Source organism: Ipomoea nil, unplaced genomic scaffold, assembly GCF_001879475.1.
Source record: "Ipomoea nil cultivar Tokyo-kokei standard unplaced genomic scaffold, Asagao_1.1 scaffold0804, whole genome shotgun sequence".
Taxonomy (NCBI): domain Eukaryota; kingdom Viridiplantae; phylum Streptophyta; class Magnoliopsida; order Solanales; family Convolvulaceae; genus Ipomoea; species Ipomoea nil.
In genome coordinates, this window is record NW_017617232.1 from 2,019,793 (window position 1) to 2,042,267 (window position 22,475).

The following is a 22,475-nucleotide window of genomic DNA, read 5'->3' on the forward strand; positions in this document are numbered from 1 at the left end:
TACTTCAAATCAAACCACCTCAATAAACAATAAACATGAAACGACCTCAACCAAGCCACATACCAATCAAAATTCAATCCCGTGCATACAAACAGACGGCACAGACATACAGAAACGCAAAAACATACACTCTCGATGCCAGCCGCAAACACTCAAATCAAAAAAGCCGAAGGGAAACGGAATGCTCTTCCACTTGAAGATTAGCTATGGAGCAGAGTAGTAGACGCCAGACGGAGAAGACTAAGGTCGGCCGCCGGTGGAGCTGAGTGGAGGAGACTGGATAATCGGCGGTGGAGAGATAGATAGACGACTGAATCGCAGGGCTGAAGGGCGAAGGATTATATATTAACGCTCTCCTCGTCCCTCAAACTCTCGATGCGGCAAAAAAGCACACGCTCCCCCGCCACCGCCGCAATCCCTTCAAGAATCGGAGATTTCTCCCCATCTCCTCTCCCTTTACCTCCTCACAAACCGAAACAACCCTAGAAATTCCGGCACTCTACAGCGACGGCGGCGGCCCATCAACCTGTTTCGCAACTGGAAACAGCGAAATCGAGTGGAACGATTGCATGTCATCAACCCGTCGCAATCCCTTTAAGAACTGGAGATTTATCCCCATCTTCTCCTCCCTTCACCTCCTCACAAATCAAAAAATTGCCAGAAATTCCGGCACTCTACGGCGGCCCATCAACCTTGTTTGCAACTGGAAACGGTGAAATCGGGTGAAACATATGGAAACGAGACGAGGAACTCATTGTTGTTGTTGTTGCTGTGCAGAGAACTCATAGAGAGACAACAAGCAAATTGTTTGTTGGGGTTAATTTGTGACCGGAAGAAAAAAGAAACGACGGAGAGCGGATGTAATTTCCCAAGGGTGTGAATGTACCAAAATACCCCCAAACTTAACAGCTGATTGATGGAAAATGTAACGGAGGACCAAATTGGGGTAATTTTTTAAAGTCAAGGGATCACATTGGGTGCAATTAAAAGTCGGAATGCAAAATTGAGAATGAGCTATAGTCAAGGGGCCAAAATGGGAAAAAACTCAATTCAACATATCAAATGGATAAAAGTATAAAATTCAAATTTGAAATTGTTTATTTCCAATGAATAATTTCAAGATCACAACTATAAAACGAAATGGAGACTTGGAGGAAGAAAAATACAAGTTACAAAAGTGACAATTACAAGTGGAACAAACACGAGAGAGCAAAAGTAGTACGTTATATTCTTCTTACAAGTTTTACCTAGAGAAGAGACTTAGTAATTTCAAAAGATTCATTCTTCTGAAAGTTTCTAAGAGTTAGAGAGAAAAAAGATTATTTTTCATTGTAAACACTTCTCTACTGCGTGTAGATAGAGGAAAGCAGCAGGAGTGTGAAATCTTAAGAGATTAGTTTTGACTTTGTAATCAAGGCACTACATTTGAGAGATAAGAGATTAGTGCTAGCTGGCTTTGTGATCAAAGCACTACATTTGATATATAAGAGATTAGTGCTGGCTTTGTGATAGATCTAACAATTCGTATATACGGGTTCGTTAACGGGTCAACGCGAACACGATAATGCTAAACACGGACACGACACGTTAAGGTTAACATGTTCAAATTTTTAACACGAACACGAACACAATTTGTTAACGGGTTATACGGGTTGACACGATAGACATATTTTGTTAACAGGTTTCGTATCGTGTCAACACGATATGACACGAAACCCGTTTAAACTCGCTAAACCTATTAATATATTTTTAAAAAACTAAAATTTAAAGTTAAGTTATATATATAAAGAAATAAAACCTACAATTCAATCCACCAAACAAACTAAAAAAATATTCAATTTATAACATTTATAACATTCATAAATGATAAAATAATATCCAAAAATCATAATTAAAGAAGTCCATACTAATTTTTAGAATAAAACTGAACATAATAAAAATTCAAATTTCAGATTGTTGAATATCAATAATTGGTGTAGGATCTTGGTGTAACGTAGTAAATTCATCATTAGTCATGTTTATAATATCTTTTGTATTCTCATTCATGACAATATTTCTTACTTAAATGACAATGGTTCTTAGTGGGTTATAAACAGGTTAACACGATAATATTAACTGGTTAAACAGGTTCTTAATATAATATGTCTAACGGGTTGACCCGTTAAGACACGAAACATAACTGGTCCTTAACGGGTCAATCTATTAATGACCTGAGACACGTTAAAGCTAAACACTAACTTATTATTTTCGTATCATATTTCGTGTCGTGTTAACGGGTCATGTGCATATATAATTACCAGGTCTACTTTGTGGTTAAGGCACTACATCTTTGGAGTTAGAGATTAGTGTTAGTTTTGTGTTCAAGGCACTATATCTGAAATTTGGGATCGGTACTGGCTTTGTTACTAAATTAAAGCACTAGATTGTCTTTCACTGTATCTTGTACTTAGGTGATTAATATAATGAATTCTTCCAGAAGATAGGAGAAAAGTGAATTAGAAGAATTAGATACACCTTTGAACTACTATAAAAAATTTCTCTCTCTACTTTATTTATTGCTTTCACGTACGTCATGAATTAAATATTCTCAATCATCTAAATCTTTAATCTTTACACTTTACATACATTTACTCTATTGTTCATTCTAAGTTATAATTTGCTTTTAAGTATTGAATGTCTCTATACTTATTCTTGCTATTCTTAGACTTAATCTTTAACGTGTTAATTTTTTAAATAGTTTGAAAAGTCTAGCTATTCACCCTTTCTCTTAGACTTTTTACCATCCAATCGGAACCAATTAATAGCTTTGAAGCTATTGGCCGGCTCTGAAAGAAGATACCAATTTAAGCTATTATGGGATTACTGTAAAGAGATCAGATTAGAAGAACTAACTCAGGTTCAACAGTTAGGATGAAGTTAGATACTGATGATAAAGTGCAAGGCATGTGTAGGTTTTTAAGGTTGTATATTTGTTTTGCAACAACCATCAAGGGAAGAACTTGAAAAAAAATAATTAATAATAAAGACGTAATGCAAAGAAATGATTCGCTAAAGAAGCATTAGACTTACAACAACACTGATTTCAACAACAGTCTATAGACAATAATTTTTAATCGTTGTCAAAGTGGGATCTTCAACTATATCAGATTTAACAACAGTTCATAGACAACAGTTTTTAACTGTTATTTTGATATATAAACTTAAACAGTCGTCTTTGAGTGTGACTTACAACAACACCGTTATCTAATTATGTGCATATTTCTTGTAGTGTGACTTAATATGAGTTTCGGTCTTAACAAATTTTTATAAATAAAGACGTATGTAAATTTTAAAGAATCTATTAATTCATATTACTTTTAAATAGTGTCGAGATTGAGGACATGGTGTCCACTAAGAAACCCGACTTTGTATTTCTCATAGAAACCAAGGTTGACCGTGATCATGCGGAGCGTCTTCGGGTTAAACTTGGTTTTGATGGACTTTTTTGTATTGACAGTTCTGGTTTGAGTGGTGGATTAGCTCTGTTGTGGAGAGCGAATAATACAGCGAGATTGGTTAGTTATTCCACAAACTATGTGGATGTTGAGGTGACTATGCCGGGGTTTGAAAAGTGGAGAATGATTGGCTTTTATGGCTTTTCACAGAGGGGTCAAAGGAGAGACTCGTGGGATCTTATTCGTACCTTAGCTGGCAGATCGAATCTACCGTGGGTGATGATTGGAGACTTTAATGATTTACTTTATCAATCTGAGAAGCGGGGTGGAAACCCTCATCCTCTGAGTTTATTGCATGGGTTCGGTGAGACTATAGAGGAGTGTGGATTAGCGCAGATGCCAATGATGGGATATCCGTTTACCTGGGAAAAAGGAAAAGGCACACCGAATTGGATAGAGGAAAGATTAGACAAGGTTTTGACTAGCCAGAGTTGGCGTGAGAACGTACCGGATGCTAGTGTGCAAAATATATTAACCCGAAAGTCCGATCATTCTGCTCTTTTCCTTGGGATTCTGAATCTTTGGGAAAGGACGGGTGGTCTGAGAAGAGGGTTTTTTGAGATGGCATGGCTGCACCATGAATGATGTAGGGATGTGGTGGAGAAGGCATGGAATGAGGGCGCAGGAAGGGGGTTGCAGGAATGTATCTCTATTTGTGGAAATCGTTTGTCGCGTTGGGGAGGAGAGCGTTTTCATAAGTTTGGTGAACGGATCAGAAACCTGCGGAAGGAACAATTGCATCTGAGGGGGTGTAATGATCCGGTCTCATTAGCTGAGTTCCAACGATTAGAGGAGTGTCTATGTCGTATTGAGGCCCAGGAGGATACATACTGGAGGCAGAGAGCCAAGCAGCATTGGCTTAAGAACGCGGATGCTAACACGAAATACTACCACAGGTATGCATCTCATCGCAAGAAAAAGAATACTATTTTAAAAATTATGAATGATAGTGGGGATTCGGTGGAAGGTGAAGCCATGAGGAATGTTATCTACAACTATTATAAGACTATCTTTACCTCCGACTCTCCAAGTGATAGTAGGGAATTCTTTGGAAATATAGCCTCTCGGGTAACACAAGTACAGAATGAGTTGCTCTTGTGGCCCTTTGATGCTAGTGAGGTAAAGAGTGCTCTATTTTCAATGTTTCATAACAAAGCACCAGGACCGGATGGTATGAATCCGGATTTCTACCAGCATTTTTGGGATGTAGTGGGTGGTGATGTATTGGCCTATATTGTGAATTGTCTTAATACTCGCTCGTTTCCAGCTCGCCTAAATGATACAAATATAATATTAATCCCTAAGAAGAAAACCCCTGAGATGGTCTCGGATTATAGACCGATAGCACTGAGTAACGTGGTATACAGGATTATGGCTAAGGTTATAACTGCCAGGATGAAACCGCTTATGGGGGATATTATATCTGACACCCAAAGTGCTTTTATTTCTGACAGGCTAATAACAGATAATATTTTGATTGCTGCTGAGGTTGGACATTTTTTGAACAGAAAACAATGTGGAATCACAGGATGAGGGGGCTTTGAAACTGGATATGGCAAAAGCCTATGACCGAATGGAGTGGCCCTTCTTGTGGAGTATGATGTTAGCATTGGGCTTTGATGAAAGGTGGGTGGATTTGATAATGCTGTGTGTGACCTCAGTTTCATATAGTATTCAGGTTGGTGGAACACGAAGTGACCAGATCATGCCGACTCGTGGATTGAGGCAGGGTGATCCACTATCACCTTATCTCTTTATTATTTGTGCTGAGGGACTTTCATTGCTACTACAGCAGGCACAGTTGAGAGGAGATCTACATGGGTGCAGAGTAGCTAGGGGAGCCCCCCTATATCCCACTTATTTTTTTGCAGATGACAGCTTACTCTTTTTTAGAGCAACTGCGCAAGAAGCCAGTGTGGTAAAATAGTGTTTATCGGTGTATGAGGAAATGTCTGGGCAAGCAGTGAATTACTATAAGTCAAGTATTTGCTATAGTAAGAATACGCGGGATGAACACAGAGAGGAGATTGCCAATATTTTGGGAGTGGTTCAAGCTCCGAATTTTGGGAAGTATTTAGGACTTCCATCATTTGTGGGCAGGAATAGGAGAGCAGTTTTCTCATATATTGATGATAAGATTAGACAGCGGATTGGGTCCTGGAATAAGAAATTGCTTTCACAGGCAGGTAAGGAGGTCTTATTGAAAAGTGTGGCACAATCTATGCCCACTTTTTCTATGAGTGTCTTTTTACTACCTATGAATACTTGCACAGCCATTGAGAGAGCTATGAATCGTTACTGGTGGAGATCTAAGGATGATCAGGGCATCCATTGGAAGGCATGAGATAAATTGTGCATCCCTAAGAAATATGGGGTATTGGGCTTTAAGGAGTTGCATGCCTTTAATTTAGCTATGCTGGGGAAGCAGGCCTGGCGTTTACTCACCAAACCTGAATCATTGGTTTCCAGAATATATAAAGCCAGGTACTATCCTAAAGGGACATTCTTTGATGCTTGTATAGGGAATAATCCAAGTTACTGCTGGCGTAGTATTATGGCTGCACAGGAATTAATTTGTGGGGGAGTCAGACGCAGGATTGGAAATGGGAAGGGAACTCTTATATGGGATCATCCATGGCTTCAGGATGAAAATAATGCGAAAATAATCACTGACAAACCACCATACTTGGCGCAGGCAACTGTAATGGGATTAATAGATTAGGAAGCGGCGGCCTGGGATCATGATATTTTAACTGATATTTTCATCCCGGAGGATGTGACACGAATATTGAAAATACCTGTGTCACCAGATTATGAGGATATGTGGTATTGGCATGGTGATATAACAGGAGAATACTCGGTAAAAAGCGGTTACAGGCAAATAGTGGGAAATTATGAACAGACGACATGGATGTTTGATAAATGGCCCAAATTATGGAAGCTCAAAGTACCCCCGAGATGGAAAACATTTTTATGGAGAGCCTTGAATAATATATTGCCCACAACAACGAACCTCATTATAAAGAGAGTGGAGATTAGCCCAACATGTGCTATGTGTGGGATTATGCATGAGAATGTTATGCACTCTTTGGTTAGATGTGATTAATTACAAGGAACATATGGGCACAATCTCACCTTCCAATCCCCAATACTATCACAGATATTTTCCATGCTTGGTTTAATGAGATATTAAATATTCTAGATGATGATGGAATTATTTATGCAGTAGGCCTACTATACTATATATGGCGAGCGAGGAATGGAGCTGTGTGGGATGCATACTTGCCCAGACCACAAAAGATAATTGCAACTGTAACCGCAGCGATCCGGGCATGGCAAATTGCACACCCGGACCGCCCGCAACAGCAACACGCCCCGCGTGGATTGCCCACGGCAACCTCCGAGCAGCGCCAAGGAGTGGCACAACAGCCTGCCGCCGTCCCGCCCACAAGCCACACGGCTGCCTTCCCACGGAATAAATGTTACTTTGATGCGACCTTTTTCCATGCCACAAATAAGACCATTGTTGGGGCAATTATCCTAGACGAACAGGGATCGTATATCACAGCTCTACCGGTGCCATTGATAGACTGCTTCTCCCCGCTTATGGCAGAAGCAATTGCATGTAAAGAAGTGTTATCCTGGCTATGGGATCGTGGAGAGAGATCGGTGGACATACTAACGGATTGTTTGTTACTACAACAGTATTTATCACAAGCGAAGGATACACCACGTTCATACCTCGGCTATGCCATTGACACCTGCAGAAACCGGATGGTTTCCTTTGATTATGTTTCAGTTAATTATGGTCCTAGATCGGATGATTTTTTAGCACATATTTTAGTCACTTCGGCCTTTAATTATTCAGCACCTATGTACTCGGACAATGGTCCGCCAGACTCTATTTCAGCATATTTCCAATAAATGCCGCGCAGGCTCTTTTCAAAAAAAAAAAACATTACTTTTAAATAGGATCACAACCATTATTAATTTATTACAATTAATCCTAATAAGCTCACATTCTCAGCTTATTAATGTATTAAAGGTTCCGCAGGCTAAGTCTATTTTAACGACTCTAAAAAGAATAATTAGTGCATCATTAACTCTAGTGCCCATTTAGTTGGCGGAATCAACTTTTTTTTTTCTAGTGTAAAATATAATAAACACAATTTCAAAACAATTGCTGGTTTGCCCGAGAGGTTAAGGGGGAAGACTTAAGATCTTCTGCATATATAAGTGCGCATGGGTTCGAACCCCATAGCCAGCATTTACCTAGTGACAAAACAAGCACAATAATCTTCCTTTGTATACAAATACAACCCACTTATATATGGTTGTGTATGAACATATTCAAATTTTCTCTCTCGCTGGTTCGCGAGGTTTCTCTCTTGTTTTTTCGAGGATTCGTTCTTGCTTCTGCTAGTATGGACTCCGCGAATGTGGTTCAGTCTCTGGCAAATCTAACGTTTGCTGATCTCGAGGATGACTCTTCTCAACACCAAGTTCCAAACATTTCCTTGGATCCTGGAGATGATGAGGTGCAGTGGTCTTCTACGTAGTTGGGCGACTGTTGACTGAAAAGCCGATCAAATTTCAATATCTCCAGGATACTATGGCGTCAATCTGGCATCCAGCAATGGGTATGAATGTTCAAGAGTTGAGTGCCCGAAAATATCTGTTTAAGTTCTATCATGAGTCAGATCTCTCTCGTGTTATCGATGATGGCCCGTGGACGTTTGAACAGAGTCTCTTTGTTCTAAAGCATATCTCTGAGAGTGATGATCCGGAAATAGTGGTCCTGGACCAAGCCGAGTTCTGGATTCAGATCCATGGCTTGCCAAATGGGTATCGCTCTGAAGCTGTTCTCAATGCTGTTGGCCAATACATTGGTGTGGTGTGTAAAGTTGATGAACGCAACTTTGATGGTTCTATGCGTCAGTTCCATAGGATTCGAGTGGCTGTCAAGGTTAACGAAGCTTTGAAGAAAGGTTTGAGAATCAAGAAAGATAATGGTGAATGGATTCGATTAGAGTTCCGCTATGAAAGATTACCTACATTCTGTTTTATATGTGGCATGTTGGGTCATGGAGATAAGTACTGCCCGAGGCTAGTTCAAGGTTGGGATCGCAAAGCAAAGAAACCTTTCGGGCCAGAATTACGTGCTGGGAACATACGAAACTCTCCGGTGACCGGAAATTGATGGCTGGCTCCGGAAACGGCGGCTGAGAGAAAGATATGGGCGGCGCCGGGAAGAGAGGGGATTTCGGACTGGAAAGGAAATGCCCCGCAATCCATGCAAGAAGATACTCTTACCAAATATGACAAAAACAATGTAAGCAGTTCTGGTAAGGCCTTGGTTATTATGGAAGGAAATAGCGTGAATAATTCTTTCCATGCAAAAGATGACGCGGCAGACTTGGATGATAGTATTATTATTCTGGAGCAGAAGCGACGTCGTATAGAGACTCCAATTATCCAACTTACTCCGTTGGCTGATTCCATGGACGTTGAAAGCACTGTTTCAAAAAACGGGTTGATGGCGGGTTCTGGCTCTTCCCAGTCCCGCCTATCTCAATGAGTACTTTATCTTGGAACTGTCGTGGTCTTGGCAACCCACGAACGGTTCATGAAATTTTGGCTTTTGAAGCCAAAAACAAGCCGACTTTTATTTTTTTGATGGAGACGAAAGTTTGACAAATTCATGCAGAGAGACTTAAGAACAAACTTAATTTTGATGGCCTATTTTATGTGGATGGTGGAGGCAGGGCTGGTGGTTTAGCACTATTGTGGAAGGATAGGGGTGCGGCTCAATTAATTAGTTTCTCTAAACATCATATTGACATACAAGTGAATTTATCGGGAAGTGAACCGTGGCGTTTAACAAGTTTCTATGGCCACCTGGAGAGACAAAACCGACAGCTTTCTTGGGATCTTTTACGGAACCTTTCTACTAAGTCCAATCTGCCTTGGCTAGTAGTTGGGGACTTCAACGACATTGCATCTCAATCGGAGAAAAGGGGAATCCATAATCATCCCAATAGTCTTATAGATGGTTTCAATAAAGCTCTGGATGACTGCCAATTGTTTGATCTTGGTATGAAAGGAAGGCGGTTTACATGGGAAAAAAGTCGTGGCACACCTAATTGGATTGAGGAACGCTTAGATCGAGCAGTGGCGGGTGCGGATTGGTGCCTACGCTTTAGTCATGCAACTGTCCTCAACATGGAGGTTCTAACCTCAGACCACACGGCCCTCTTTGTGGATATTGACAAGCCTAAGGTACGTGGCCAACGTAGGAAGTTCATGTTTGAAAACTCTTGGCTTCATGACTCAGGTTGTTGTGGCGTTGTTATTAGAGCCTGGGAACAGTCCATGGGAGAAATAATTCCAACACGTCTTGAGCATTGTGGTGGTCAGTTAAAATGCTGGGGTGGAGACCTTGCGAAAGAAGTAGAATCTTTGCAGAATAATCTCAATATGTTACATGGCCGGCGTGACTCTACTTCGTTGGCTATGGTTCGAGATATTGATGAGCAGCTTCGTAAACTTTTGGACCAACAACACGTTTTTTGGCGTCAGCGGGCAAAACAACATTGGTTACTTCATGGGGATCGCAATACAAAATTTTTCCACAGTTATGCAACGATGAGGAAAAAGAAAAACACAATTATAAGGCTTCAAGATCCTACTGGTAATATTGTGGAAGGGGATAAGCTTGTTCATCTTGCGAAGGATTATTTTAGTACTATTTTTACTACAAATGGTACTGTAATTGGTCACTCTCTTGATAATTTTGAACCTTCAATTACTGCCACTGACAATGAAGGTTTATTATTGCCTTTCACGCATGAAGAAGTTAAGGAGGCGATTTTCTCTATGGCTCCTGATAAATCCCCAGGTCCAGATGGTTTTAACCCGGCCTTCTTCCAACATTTCTGGAATGATATTGGATACGATGTTTCTCATTTTATTCTTGGCTGCCTTAATTCGAAAACAATGCCAGTAGGAATGAATGACGCGTACATCACTTTAATTCCGAAGAAGGCAGTCCCGACCACTATGGGTGACTTACGACCCATAGCACTATGCAATGTCATATATAAGATCCTTGCCAAGATGGTTGCAAATCGTTTAAAGATTGTTCTGGAAAAGGTGATATCCAATGCCCAAAGTGCTTTCATCCCAGGACGACTTATAACTGATAACGTCCTTATAGCCTCAGAAGTAATCCACTACTTAAACCGCAAGAGAGACGGGAAGACCGGTTGGTGTGCTTTAAAGTTGGACATGGCCAAAGCTTACGATAAAATGGAATGGCGGTTTCTCGAGGCAATAATGGAACGGATGGGATTTGATCGTGGTTGGATCGAGCTTATTATGTTATGTGTCACTACTGTGCGTTATAAGGTGGCAGTGAATGGTACTCTCACTGATTTTGTTATCCCGACGAGAGGCTTGAGACAAGGAGACCCACTCTCTCCTTATCTATTTACTCTATGTGCGGAAGGGCTATCACATTTATTAACAAAAGCGGTGCAAGACGGTCGAACATCCCCTTGTATTGTAGCACGAGGTGCCCCAGGTATTTCCCACATATTCTTTGCAGATGACAGCCTCTTGTTTTTTAAATCAACTGTGCAAGAGGCGGAGGTGATTAAAAGTTGTTTGCATGATTACGAACATATGTCAGGCCAGACTGTTAATTTTAACAAGTCATGCATAGTGTTTAGTCGAAATGTAGAGACGCCAATGCAACAAGCAGTAGCTGATGTTTTTGGTGTTACTTCGAATGAGACCATTGGGAAATATCTAGGTCTTCCACTTGGCATTGGAAGAAATCGTAAAGAGGTATTTTCGTTCATTGAGACGAAAATGAAACAACGGCTAGGTGGTTGGGGCAAAAAGATCCTATCCAGAGCTGGCAAAGAGGTATTACTCAAAAGTGTAGCTCAATCACTTCCCACGTACACTATGAGTCTATATTATCTTCCGGTCACTTTTTGCGAGCACATTGAGCGCATGATGAACAAGTACTGGTGGCTCTCTAAACAAAATGGAGGGGGTGGTATTCGTTGGTTATCGTGGAACAGAATGTCCATGGCAAAGTCAGAGGGTGGTCTTGGTTTTAAGAATCTGCATAAATTTAATGTGGCACTACTAGCAAAACAAGGATGGCGAATATTGAGTAATCCCACATCTATGGTTTCACGCATGTATCAAGCACGATACTTTGCTGGAAAATCATTCCTTGAGGCGGAAATTGGAGCAAATCCGAGTTATTGCTGGAGATCGTTGTTGGCAGGACAATCAGTTTTAAGGACTGGTTGCTATCTGAGGATAGGGGATTGTCGATCAACTAAAGTCTGGCACCAACCGTGGCTTCCCGATAAAGATGACCCCTATGTTCACACGGAGGTGGTAAGTGATGACATTGAGAAGAAAGTTGAAGCTTTGATTGACCCTATCACATCTGACTGGAATGTTGATATGATTAGAGCAATGTTTATTCAAAGAGATGCTGATTTAATCCTATCTATTCCAATTTCACCCGAGAGTCCTGATATGTGGTGTTGGCACGATGATTTACGAGGTATTTATTCAGTCCGTAGTGGATATCGTTTGCTGAATGATAACAACCACCACCTTAATTCTTCTTTCTCAGCTTGGAAAGAATTGTGGCGTTTGAAGATTCCACCAAAATTCATTAATTTCATCTGGAGATGTGCTAGGAACGTCCTTCCTACATTGGTTTCTTTGGCTAATAGAGGTATGAATGTTGATACTCTATGTCCTATCTGTCATGTTTGTCCAGAATCAATGAAGCATATTTTTTTAGAGTGTCATGAAGTAACTGGGGCTTGGGGAGGAATCTGCGATCTTACGGCATTGCATGTTGATCTTAACTTTGAACAATGGCTTTCAGATTTATTCAAGCAATATGACAATAGTAAGCTGCTGCGTTGTATTGCTATTTGCTGGAGTATTTGGAAAAGGAGGAATGAGTGGGTTTGGAATAGGAAGTTGTGGCATGTGGATGAGATTACCCGTATGGCTACAGGCTATTATAATGACTGGCAGAATCTTTCTTTGCATGGGGCAGACGTGGTGATGCATGGCTATGTTAATCAAGGTGTACCTAGCAATTCAAATATGTCTCTAAACATACCTTCTTTGGCAGTAATGGTGGAAGTTGATGCCTCTCTACCACCTGGTGGCACAGATGGTTTCTATGGCATAATAGTTCAAGATAGCAATGGTGGTTTCATTGCAGCGAGAAGTGGACCAATTCGTTGTCTTAAAGACCCTCATCTTGCAGAGGCTTTGGCTGTTAAGGAAGCTCTTTCCTGGACTCTTGAACAAGGCTGGCATAACATTCTTCTAAAATCAGACTGTCAGTTGGTATGCAAGTTTCTGAATAATGACTTACCAGATCATTCTTATGCAGGTTGCGTTCTCAAGTATTGCCGATCTCTTAAACGACACTTTGAATCAGTGTCCATTCAATATATCAATCGATCAGTGAATAAGCTTGCTCACGTGTTGGCTAGAGCTGCTAGTTCTCATACTGGTCATCTTAATTGGTTTTCTAATATCCCTTCTTGTATTGAACATTTAATTGCTTGATTTTATTGAAATATTTTCCTTTCAAAAAAAACTATGAACATATTCATTAAACAAGTTAAACACAATTTATTTACAATATATCAATGCATGATTAAATCTCTTCCTTTATTCAAATACAACCCATTTATATATGGTAGTGTTATATTAATATGCCCATCAACATAATTGAGTAAATCTCTCCCTTTACTCAAATACAACCCATTTATATAGGGTAGTGTTATATTAATATACCCATCAACATAATTGAGTATGAACATTTTCATTAAACAAGTTAGACACAATTTATTTAAATCTTCAAAATATATCAATACAAGATTAAATCAGTAATTTAAAATATATATGAAAAATTGATTATAATTGTCACTAAAATAAATGTTTGCAATTTTTTAATAATGTTAGTCTAAATACTTAGTCTAAAAACGATAGTCTAAATAAATACTACTTTTGATTTAAATTTCTCTAATTCTTCTTAATTCTTTTTTGGGTAGCATTGTCATTGTCTTCATCTTCAGTACTTGTCCTCTTCTTTTTTATTGATAGTGTGTTATATGCAATTGGATTACTGGTGGTAGCATAAATGGCATCGTCATGCAATGAGATTGTGGTATAGGAAGCTTTATATTTATCTTACTGTGTATATGGCTAGGATCTTATTTGTACTATGAACTCTTTATCTTGCAAGCGTATGTTGATGTTTGGTCGTGATAATTTTTTCTCATACATGTTTTATGTGTTCTGAGATGTGTGTCATAGATTATCATGTGAAAGTATTAAATAAAATATTAATATTTATTATATTTGTATAAAATGCTTGGTAGATAAATATATACTCCCCTCCGTCCCATTTTATGTGTCTGGTTCAGTTAACGAGGCTTGAGTGGAGTTATTTTTAATTCAATTTTTCATAATATTAAATTTAGTATTAATATACAAAATTTATATATTTAGAAACTACACAAAAAGTACTATTAAATTAAAAACAAAAAATCAATTTTTTAAAAAAAGTAAAAAAAAAAATACTAAAGAAAATAAACAAAGAAGAAAGAGTTGGTTTGACCAATGAATAGTAAGTAAGACAGATAAAATGGGACAGAGGGAGTAACATATTTTGTATTATAACTATGGTATTTAATTACAAGATCCTGTAAAAAGAAAACAATTGACAATGTAATGAATATAATTAATTAATGAATTTGAAAGTAAGGAATATTGAATTGTAGAAAATAAAGATAATATAACTAATGAAATTATATATCTTTTTAAATTTTTTTTATAACGAATATTTTTGTTGAATAAAAGACATTATAGACATCTAATTCTAAATTTTTTTTTTTTGAATGCTATTGGCCCTATTACATTGTAGTATCTGTTCATATACTTTCTTAACCTACTGAAACACAAAGAGCCAATAACGCCTCCACTGAGGCTCGAACTCACAACCTTCCAAATGGAAGTCTAACCCAGATACCATTAGACCACATAGTCCTGGTATTTAATTCTAAATTAATTAAATACATATGTATTATTTTGGTTAAAGCTACTAATTTATTTAATTTAATAACAGTAATAAAGTGGGGTACTTACTTTTTATCTATAACAATGAAGTCATTGATTTTTTATTTCTATTTGTTGTTGAAACAAATTGTTTTGGGCGTTTGTCAATGACAATTGCTACAATTGCTATCAGAGGATGATAATAAATAATTCGAAATATATGATTACAATAGATATTGTTATAATGATATAGCTTAGTAAAAATTAATTAACTTATAAATTTCTTTAGAAGTTTTCATGCATTGATAAAATTTCGATTTAAAGAAGCTTTAAGTTCCTCCAAAGAATTCAGCTTCAAATTTGTGAAACAGTCCGCGAATCAAGTTTTCTATAGCATTGCTAGGGAAGTTGTTTCTATGTCTGACGGTAAGGAATGTTTGACTATTTCATGTATTGTTATTGTAAACGTTTCAGGCTATGATTAATAAATTAGCTTCTTTATTTTCAAAAATAAATAGTTTACGGAATATTCCGTTACTAAAGTTTATACTAACGGTATATAGGGTTATTTAAAGGAAGAAAATAATATAATAGAGATTAAATAAAGAAAATCATTAATAAAATTACTAAAACTAAAATAATATGAACCATTTATTTTAACAAATCATTACACCAACAATTTTTTTGTTCTCATTAAAGACCTAACTTTATTGGCTCTTAGATTAGATTTGTAGATTATTCCCAAGAAACGTGCATTAAATTAAATTAGTATGCTTAATTAATAATCTAAGAATTTTTAGAAAAATTAATTATCCCATAAAAGGTGAAAATTGTGAAACTCCATGGCCATACAAAGGAAGCTTCGAGATGGAGAGCCTGTCACTTTCCCTTGCTCCAGTTTGTCAGTGGCGTTAGTTTGTCGCTCTGTCGTTACGTTGGTGATTATAATTATTGGTGCCTTAAAATTTGCGATTATATATATTTGTATATTCATAGATAATTAAAATGATATTGTTATACTTGTTGTAAGAAAATAAAAATGGGAATCATTTTTTTATTGTCTAATTCTCTTCAACGCTACAACTTGACAAATTTTTAAATAAATATATAAGTGTTTTCAACGGAGAAAAACTAAGCATATATTATTAAATTGCCTAGTAGCATATGATAAGGGAAGATCAGAAAGAAAGAATTGGATAAATTGCTCAGCACGCCCGTGTGTGGTGGGTTCCAAGCAACACGTGAACCGTAGTACTTATCGGGTGACGTAGAGGGACCTTTGGTCTAGCTCTGATACCAACTTGAAGCATGTGCTCCATCTCAACTAAAAGGCTTAACTGATAGTCGGATTACACATGCATTAATGGTTATATGCTCAACAGGATAGACTATTTATCATTGTGAGAGAACTGAAGACTTCGACTTTGTCGTAATAATAATGTTCGTCTAACCCTGAAAGGTAACTAAGTGTAGTATGATTTTTGTATATAAACGTTAAGAGTTTGATTTTTAGTAACGTTTTCTCGATCAAATTGTCACACAAAATTTTTCTATTGTGATCTATTACTCTTGTGTAGTATATAACAATTACAATGCACATACTTATATAGTAATTACGTATTTCTCTTAGCCCAAAACAAATAATGGTCATCTGACTCATAAACCTATCATTCCAACCTCTTTGATTAGAAACCATACCACGGTGGAAGGAAATAGATCACTAGTAGCACAGATTATCGGACAATTTTGTTTATTTATTTATTTATTTATTTATTTATTATACGGGTTTGTTTTAAATAAATACTAATAAATAGGAATAAGGGTCAAATAATGTTGAGAAAGTCTAAAGTATTTAAATATGCCTAAAATTTAGATTTTAGACTTTCTCAACATTATTAGGAGTTAAACATTCTGACACTACAAAAATTTCTGGCTAGACAATTCAAACTTGATAAAAGGTATACATAAATAAAAAAAAATTAAATATTAATCTACACTCACATTTTCTTCAATGTGGGGCAAAGAAATTTCCAAGACTTACCCAAACTATTTTTCCAAACTTTATGGCATATATTAATTGAGAATCAATTTTCAAATTCTTTTTTATTTAACATTTTCAAGTGTTTAGGAGACTAATAAAGTTAGGCATGTTGAGCTAATAATTACATTTACACCAACACTTTTAGCAGCTAATAATAAATAATATTTATTGGAGAAACTAATAACTTTTTATTTAATTAAGTAGTATAATTTAAAAAGACTTGGGACGTTCATGCATGGAGCTTCCACAGTGGATCGGAGGAAGTCTTTATTTAACAATGAAAAATTGAGAAGTTTGAGAATAAATTAAAATGAGAAAAATACATATTACCATATATTCAATTGTAGCAGAAATAAAAGAGTGGAACAAAATGTTGTATGATTAGCTTTAAACAAAACCAATACGTTTTAACACCAGCACAAAAAGGGCCTTTTGTGTCTACTGTAACAGACAATTCAAAAGAAACACCTCCAAAAACAAGCATATTCAAAGAAAAAAAAAAAAAAAAAAACACTAGCAATGGCCACAAAGCTGTTTCAGAAAATCAAATTAACTTTGATTTTAGACAACCAATCAAGTTCGTCAAATTATTGATTTAATAACTACAAAGTTACTAGTTCAACTCTAATGACAGGCCTAATGACCTTTCTGGTTGCATTGTCAACTATGGGCATAGGCTGGTTTCCTTTACGAACTAAGGTCACAAAGCTAAACTTATCCCATGTACACTCTCGAATAGTGAATTCTGATTTCTCTCGTCACCCAAAAAAATGTACTTTCATTTTTACACCTGTATAACATCTAACCTTACAAAACTAAGTCAGGTATAGATGGAATCATCAGGGCATACCCCATCCAGCAAGAGTCTCCGCCAAGAGAAGCTTTTCAATCGAAATCCTGGCCCCAAACCTATACGAAAACCGCAAAGCGCCTTGAGAATCCGCGCAGCCCTTCCTCACCGGGTAGGTCACGACGGCGCTACCGCCGCTGTGGTAGGCGTAGTCGAAGAGATCTTTCAGCGGCGCGTGCACCTCCCCGACGTACCTGTCCCCCAGCATGCGCTTACAATACAGCTTAATCACGAACATGGTGTTTGGGTGCTGAATCATCTCCTCCAAGATGGTGTATTCCATGGAGAAATTCCAGGCCGGATTTATCTCGCCGTGCCGGTCCGCCGGCGACCGCTTCTCCATCCGCGGGTTGCTTCCGATGCTCACCTTGCAGTACACTTCCATCTTGAAGAGCCTCCGGACGTCTTCAAGCTGGTTCGCCGATATGAGGGTCAGCTCGAATTTTCTGCACTCCATCTATCCTTAATGTTTGTGACGATGGAATGAAAAATATACAATAGAAATCGCCATTTTACGACTTTGCGTGCTTGTTTAAATAAATACAAGTAGAGAATTAATTTAATTTTTTTTTTTTTTGGTCGTGGCCCCTACGGGGCATTTCCGTGTAGGACTGATAATAATAAGTAATAACTAAACAAGACCATGTACTAGATATTAGAATTAGTCAACTACTATATTCATATTTTCATTCTAAACACTCCAATACTTATTAATGTCAAAAGTTTTATTTTTAACTACCTTTTAGTTGTTCTTTTTTCATCTTTAAAAACAAAAACAAATTGTGTGTTTATTTGTAATTTTTGTATTAGAAATAAAGTGTAAATTAAATTTTGATCAAGGTAATTATGATTAGTAATTTAAGACCCCGATAAAATTGTCTTTTATAAAATTACTATCAAATTATTGTGTTGGTCCTGGACAAGCAAAAAGTCTAAACGGGATTGGGATGAATATGGATGTCAATCGTAGTTCGAAAGTTATATCTGATCGGATAAGACCATAATATTCTCAGTTTAGGGCCGAAAAATTAGCCCAATAAGAAATCGAGATAATGTGTTATCGAGCTAGTTTGGTTGGCTCGATCATGTTGTCAAGCTGGTCTGTTAGCCCAATTACAAAAAAATAGTAAGAGTCTCACGGCAAATTATGCTGTGCATCTGTATGCACCATGCATGGTGCATACGGATGCAAAAACGACGTCGTTTTATTAAAAACGCGCGTCTCTCCTTAAAAAAAATTCAAGTTCGATTCCCAACAACAACTATTTTTAGGTATAAAAGAAATGTTGCATACTTATATTATATTTTAAATTAATTGTTACAAAATTGCATTATGGTTTTGAGTTAAAGTTTGAAATTGAAGATTTAGATTCATTAAATGATGCTTAAATTTATATTTATTTATGTAAAATGTGGTAGTTTGTTAAAATTGAAAGTTTAGAATGTTAATTTTAAAATGTTACAAATTTTAGTTGAGTTTTCTTGATAAGTATAGCCCGAGGTTTTAGAGTTATGACAAAAAATTTGGAACCTGACAAAAAACAAAACGATAAGCCCAAACAGATACGACAGCCCGACGGGGATAGCACAAAACCAATAGTTATGCTGTGCAACCGAATGTACCATGCGCATGGTGCATACGATGCAAAACGATGTCGTTTTGACTAAAAACGCGCGTCCCACTTTTTAAAAAAAAATTCAGGTTCGATTCTCGGCAATAGCATTATTGTGGATATATAGTTATGAATTTCTGGATATATAGTTATAAATTTGTGGATATATAGTTATGAATTTATGGATATTTAGTTCATTCATTGTGGATATTTAGTTCATTCATTGTAGATATTTACTTCATTCATTCACTGTGGATATATAGTTATGAATTTATGGATATATAGTTATGAATTTCTGGATATATAGTTATGAATTTATGGATATTTAGTTCATTCATTGTGGATATTTAGTTCAATCATTGTGGATATTTAGTTCATTCATTGTGGATATTTACTTCATTCATTCATTGTGGATTTTTACTTCATTCATTCATTCATTGTGGATTTTTACTTCATTCATTCACTGTGGATATATAGTTATGAATTTGTGGATATATAGTTATGAATTTCTGGATATATAAAAATGCTATTACCGGGAATCGAACCTGATTTCTTCTTTAAGTGGGACGCGACTTTTTTTAACCAAAACAGCGTCGTTTTGCAACCGTATGCACCTTGCAAGGTGCATTCGGTTGCACAGCATAATTTGCGGCACAAAAGTGAGTGGGCTGGCACAATTTTACATCCCTAGAGGAAGGCTTAATTGACCTAAATTTAATTTGTTTTGTTTGCAAGAGTTAGAAAATAGTGCATGTTTGCTTGAGTTAAGTTGTAAGTAAAAAATAAAGAGTAAGGGATCAATAAATTGAAGTAATATTTTTATATTGGATCAATAACAAGACTTTATAGACAGTAAAGGCTTGAGAACATCAAGAGCTTTCTAAAGCAGCACAAGTCTACAAGGTGACATAAGGCTTATAACAATGCAACATAATTAAAAGACTTTGCAAGCAAAAGGTTTTCAATCAATATAATAGTAGAAGTTTAATTTTAAGCATCAAGGGCTTGAGGGCAATAGGATTTTATAATTAGTAGAAGTTTAAGCAACACAACTTCTACACAAGAAGTAAGACTTTTCAAGACTAAGCACGCAACAGAGCTTTTAGATAAGCAGCGGAGCTTATGACAGAAGACAATAAGCAGTACATCATTTTGACAAACATTCTTTGCTAAGTCCTTACTACTTTTGGAGCATTGGCACGTACAAAAATTAACTATCCTTACATACTAAGCTCGATTTTTCAATTATGGGGTGAACTGATAAGCAGTACACCCTTTTGACAAACATTCTTTGTTAAGTCCTTACTACTTTTGGAGTATTGGCACATTATTGCTCAAGAAAATAGAAGCTCCTGACTCAAAATGAGTAAAAAATTGAAATATTTTACCAGTTCACCCTATAATTGAAAAATCGAGTTTAGTATGTAAGGATAGTTAGTTTTTAACAAATAGAAGTAATTACAATTAGATTATTGAACTTATTATATGGAAAAAAAAAAAAGAATGGACGTTTTTGTTTTGAATAATACAAGCTATTTAGACACTCTATAAAGTTTTTAAAGATTTATATACAAAACTGACATGGTTTTATTTGATGACTGTGATGATAAACTCAAATCAACTTTTTTTTTAGTACTATCAACTTTGTTACAATGTAATATCTGTTCATAGCTACTCAAATCAAACTTTAACTTGTATAAAAATGTAAAAATTAGAATGTGCAAATAATAATATTCATTTTGTTTTTAATTCTCTTGGCTTCAAGATTACAACTCGATCAATAATTTTTACAAATGCTGATTTGTTTTTCAGCGGACAAAAAGTAAGCATGAGTTACTTGTATAACATATGATAACAGAAGAAACAAGGAAATTTACTTGTAAGAATATTCAAAACAATATAATTTGCTGAACCTAACGATAGTTATAGTTTATACAGCATTAATGGGTAATATCATTGACTTTCCAGACAGGTGTCCCAATTGCCCAAAAAGTCAAAAACGAGGAATTCTTACTAGACCGAGTCAAACATAGAAGACAAATGGCATTAATCCATTATAGACCAATAGTTTGTAAGTGGACCGTGGTCCACACAGTCGCGTGACCGCGGTCTAAAAACGATGTCATTTTATGTATTTTTTAACGCGATTCACTACAACATATATTTTTATTACTCATAATATAAATTATTCTAACTCATAAAGTTCATTATATATCTTACCTCAGAAGTTTCATTATTCTAACACATGATGCACATTATTTTAACACAAAGTATATTATTTTAACACATAATGCATATCATTCTAACACATAAAATATATTATTTTAACTCATAATGTACATCATTCTAACTCATAAACTATAATTTTAAGTGTAACATTTTATTCTTGATACCACTTGGATTCTTGGAATTCTAGACATTTAGTACAAGCACTCCCAAACACTCACTTTCCATATACAATCAGCTCACACAACCATGTGGTTAATGTTACCAACTAACATTTTTGGTTGGATGCATTTACTCTATCAAGTGTTTCAATTCCCGGCCCCATATCATTTAATTTTTCATACTTTTCCTTTTTATTGTTTCCGATTTACCATTTATTCCTTTTAATTTTTCAAACATAATACTTTTTTTTTTTTTTTTTGAATGCTTTTCAAACATAATACAAATTCACTTCTTTTTAAAAGTGTAAATTTTTTTAAATATCACTTCTTATTCGTTTTCTTTAAAATCGTGCAACATTAAAGATAATACCCGACAAAGAAATATATTTTCTCCATATGTACTTGTCATAATGAGAGAGGATGATGATGACTTGCTCTAATGGTCATCTAAATCCAATTGTTGTCCCTATTTAATTACGTAAGAAAGTTAGTTGCAACTTCGACATTGACACCCTTCAGATTCCTTTTTGATGTTGACAAAATAAATTAAATATTATTTGTTGAAAAAAAATTACATATATAGATTGAGAAAAAGAATATTATAAAACGTTGATATATATGTTGAGATTATTAATGATGATTAGGTAATAAGATATTAATATTTAATTTAAAATTCATTTGTTTAATATATTTTTTTTGAATTGAATACTCTTATCATAAACTAATTTATCATAATAATATATTATTATTATGCTTTAATTTACATATAACTTTAATAACGTTTGTAAATTATTGGGTTGACAAGTCTACCATAGTGTTTCCTGGAATCCCGGGATCCCTGGGGTACATAATAATTAGGGGCAGAGTTTATTTAGGAGCTTATAGCTTATTTTAAGCTACTAATAAGTTATAAACTTTGTTTGGTAATGTTTTCAAAATAAGCTCCTAGCTTTTTATTTTTTTATTTTTTAT

General features: G+C 36.1%; 1 protein-coding gene, 1 long non-coding RNA gene and 1 other non-coding gene across 3 annotated transcripts; 2 read left to right on the forward strand and 1 right to left on the reverse strand.

Moving 5' to 3' along the window:
- The first annotated feature begins 1,511 nt into the window (after positions 1-1,511).
- On the forward strand, positions 1,512-20,632 carry LOC109177293. The gene is made up of 3 exons (XR_002053557.1): positions 1,512-1,592; positions 18,474-18,480; positions 20,619-20,632. It is a non-coding gene; the product is annotated as an uncharacterized LOC109177293 (long non-coding RNA).
- Positions 7,677-7,761, forward strand: TRNAL-UAA. The gene has a single exon. It is a non-coding gene; the product is annotated as a tRNA-Leu (tRNA).
- Positions 17,117-18,011, reverse strand: LOC109177292 (protein SRC2-like). The gene has a single exon (XM_019326604.1). The coding sequence runs from the start codon at positions 17,958-17,960 to the stop codon at positions 17,493-17,495; it is 468 nt and encodes a 155-aa protein (XP_019182149.1). The 5' UTR covers positions 17,961-18,011; the 3' UTR covers positions 17,117-17,492.
- Positions 20,633-22,475: the final 1,843 nt, after the last annotated feature.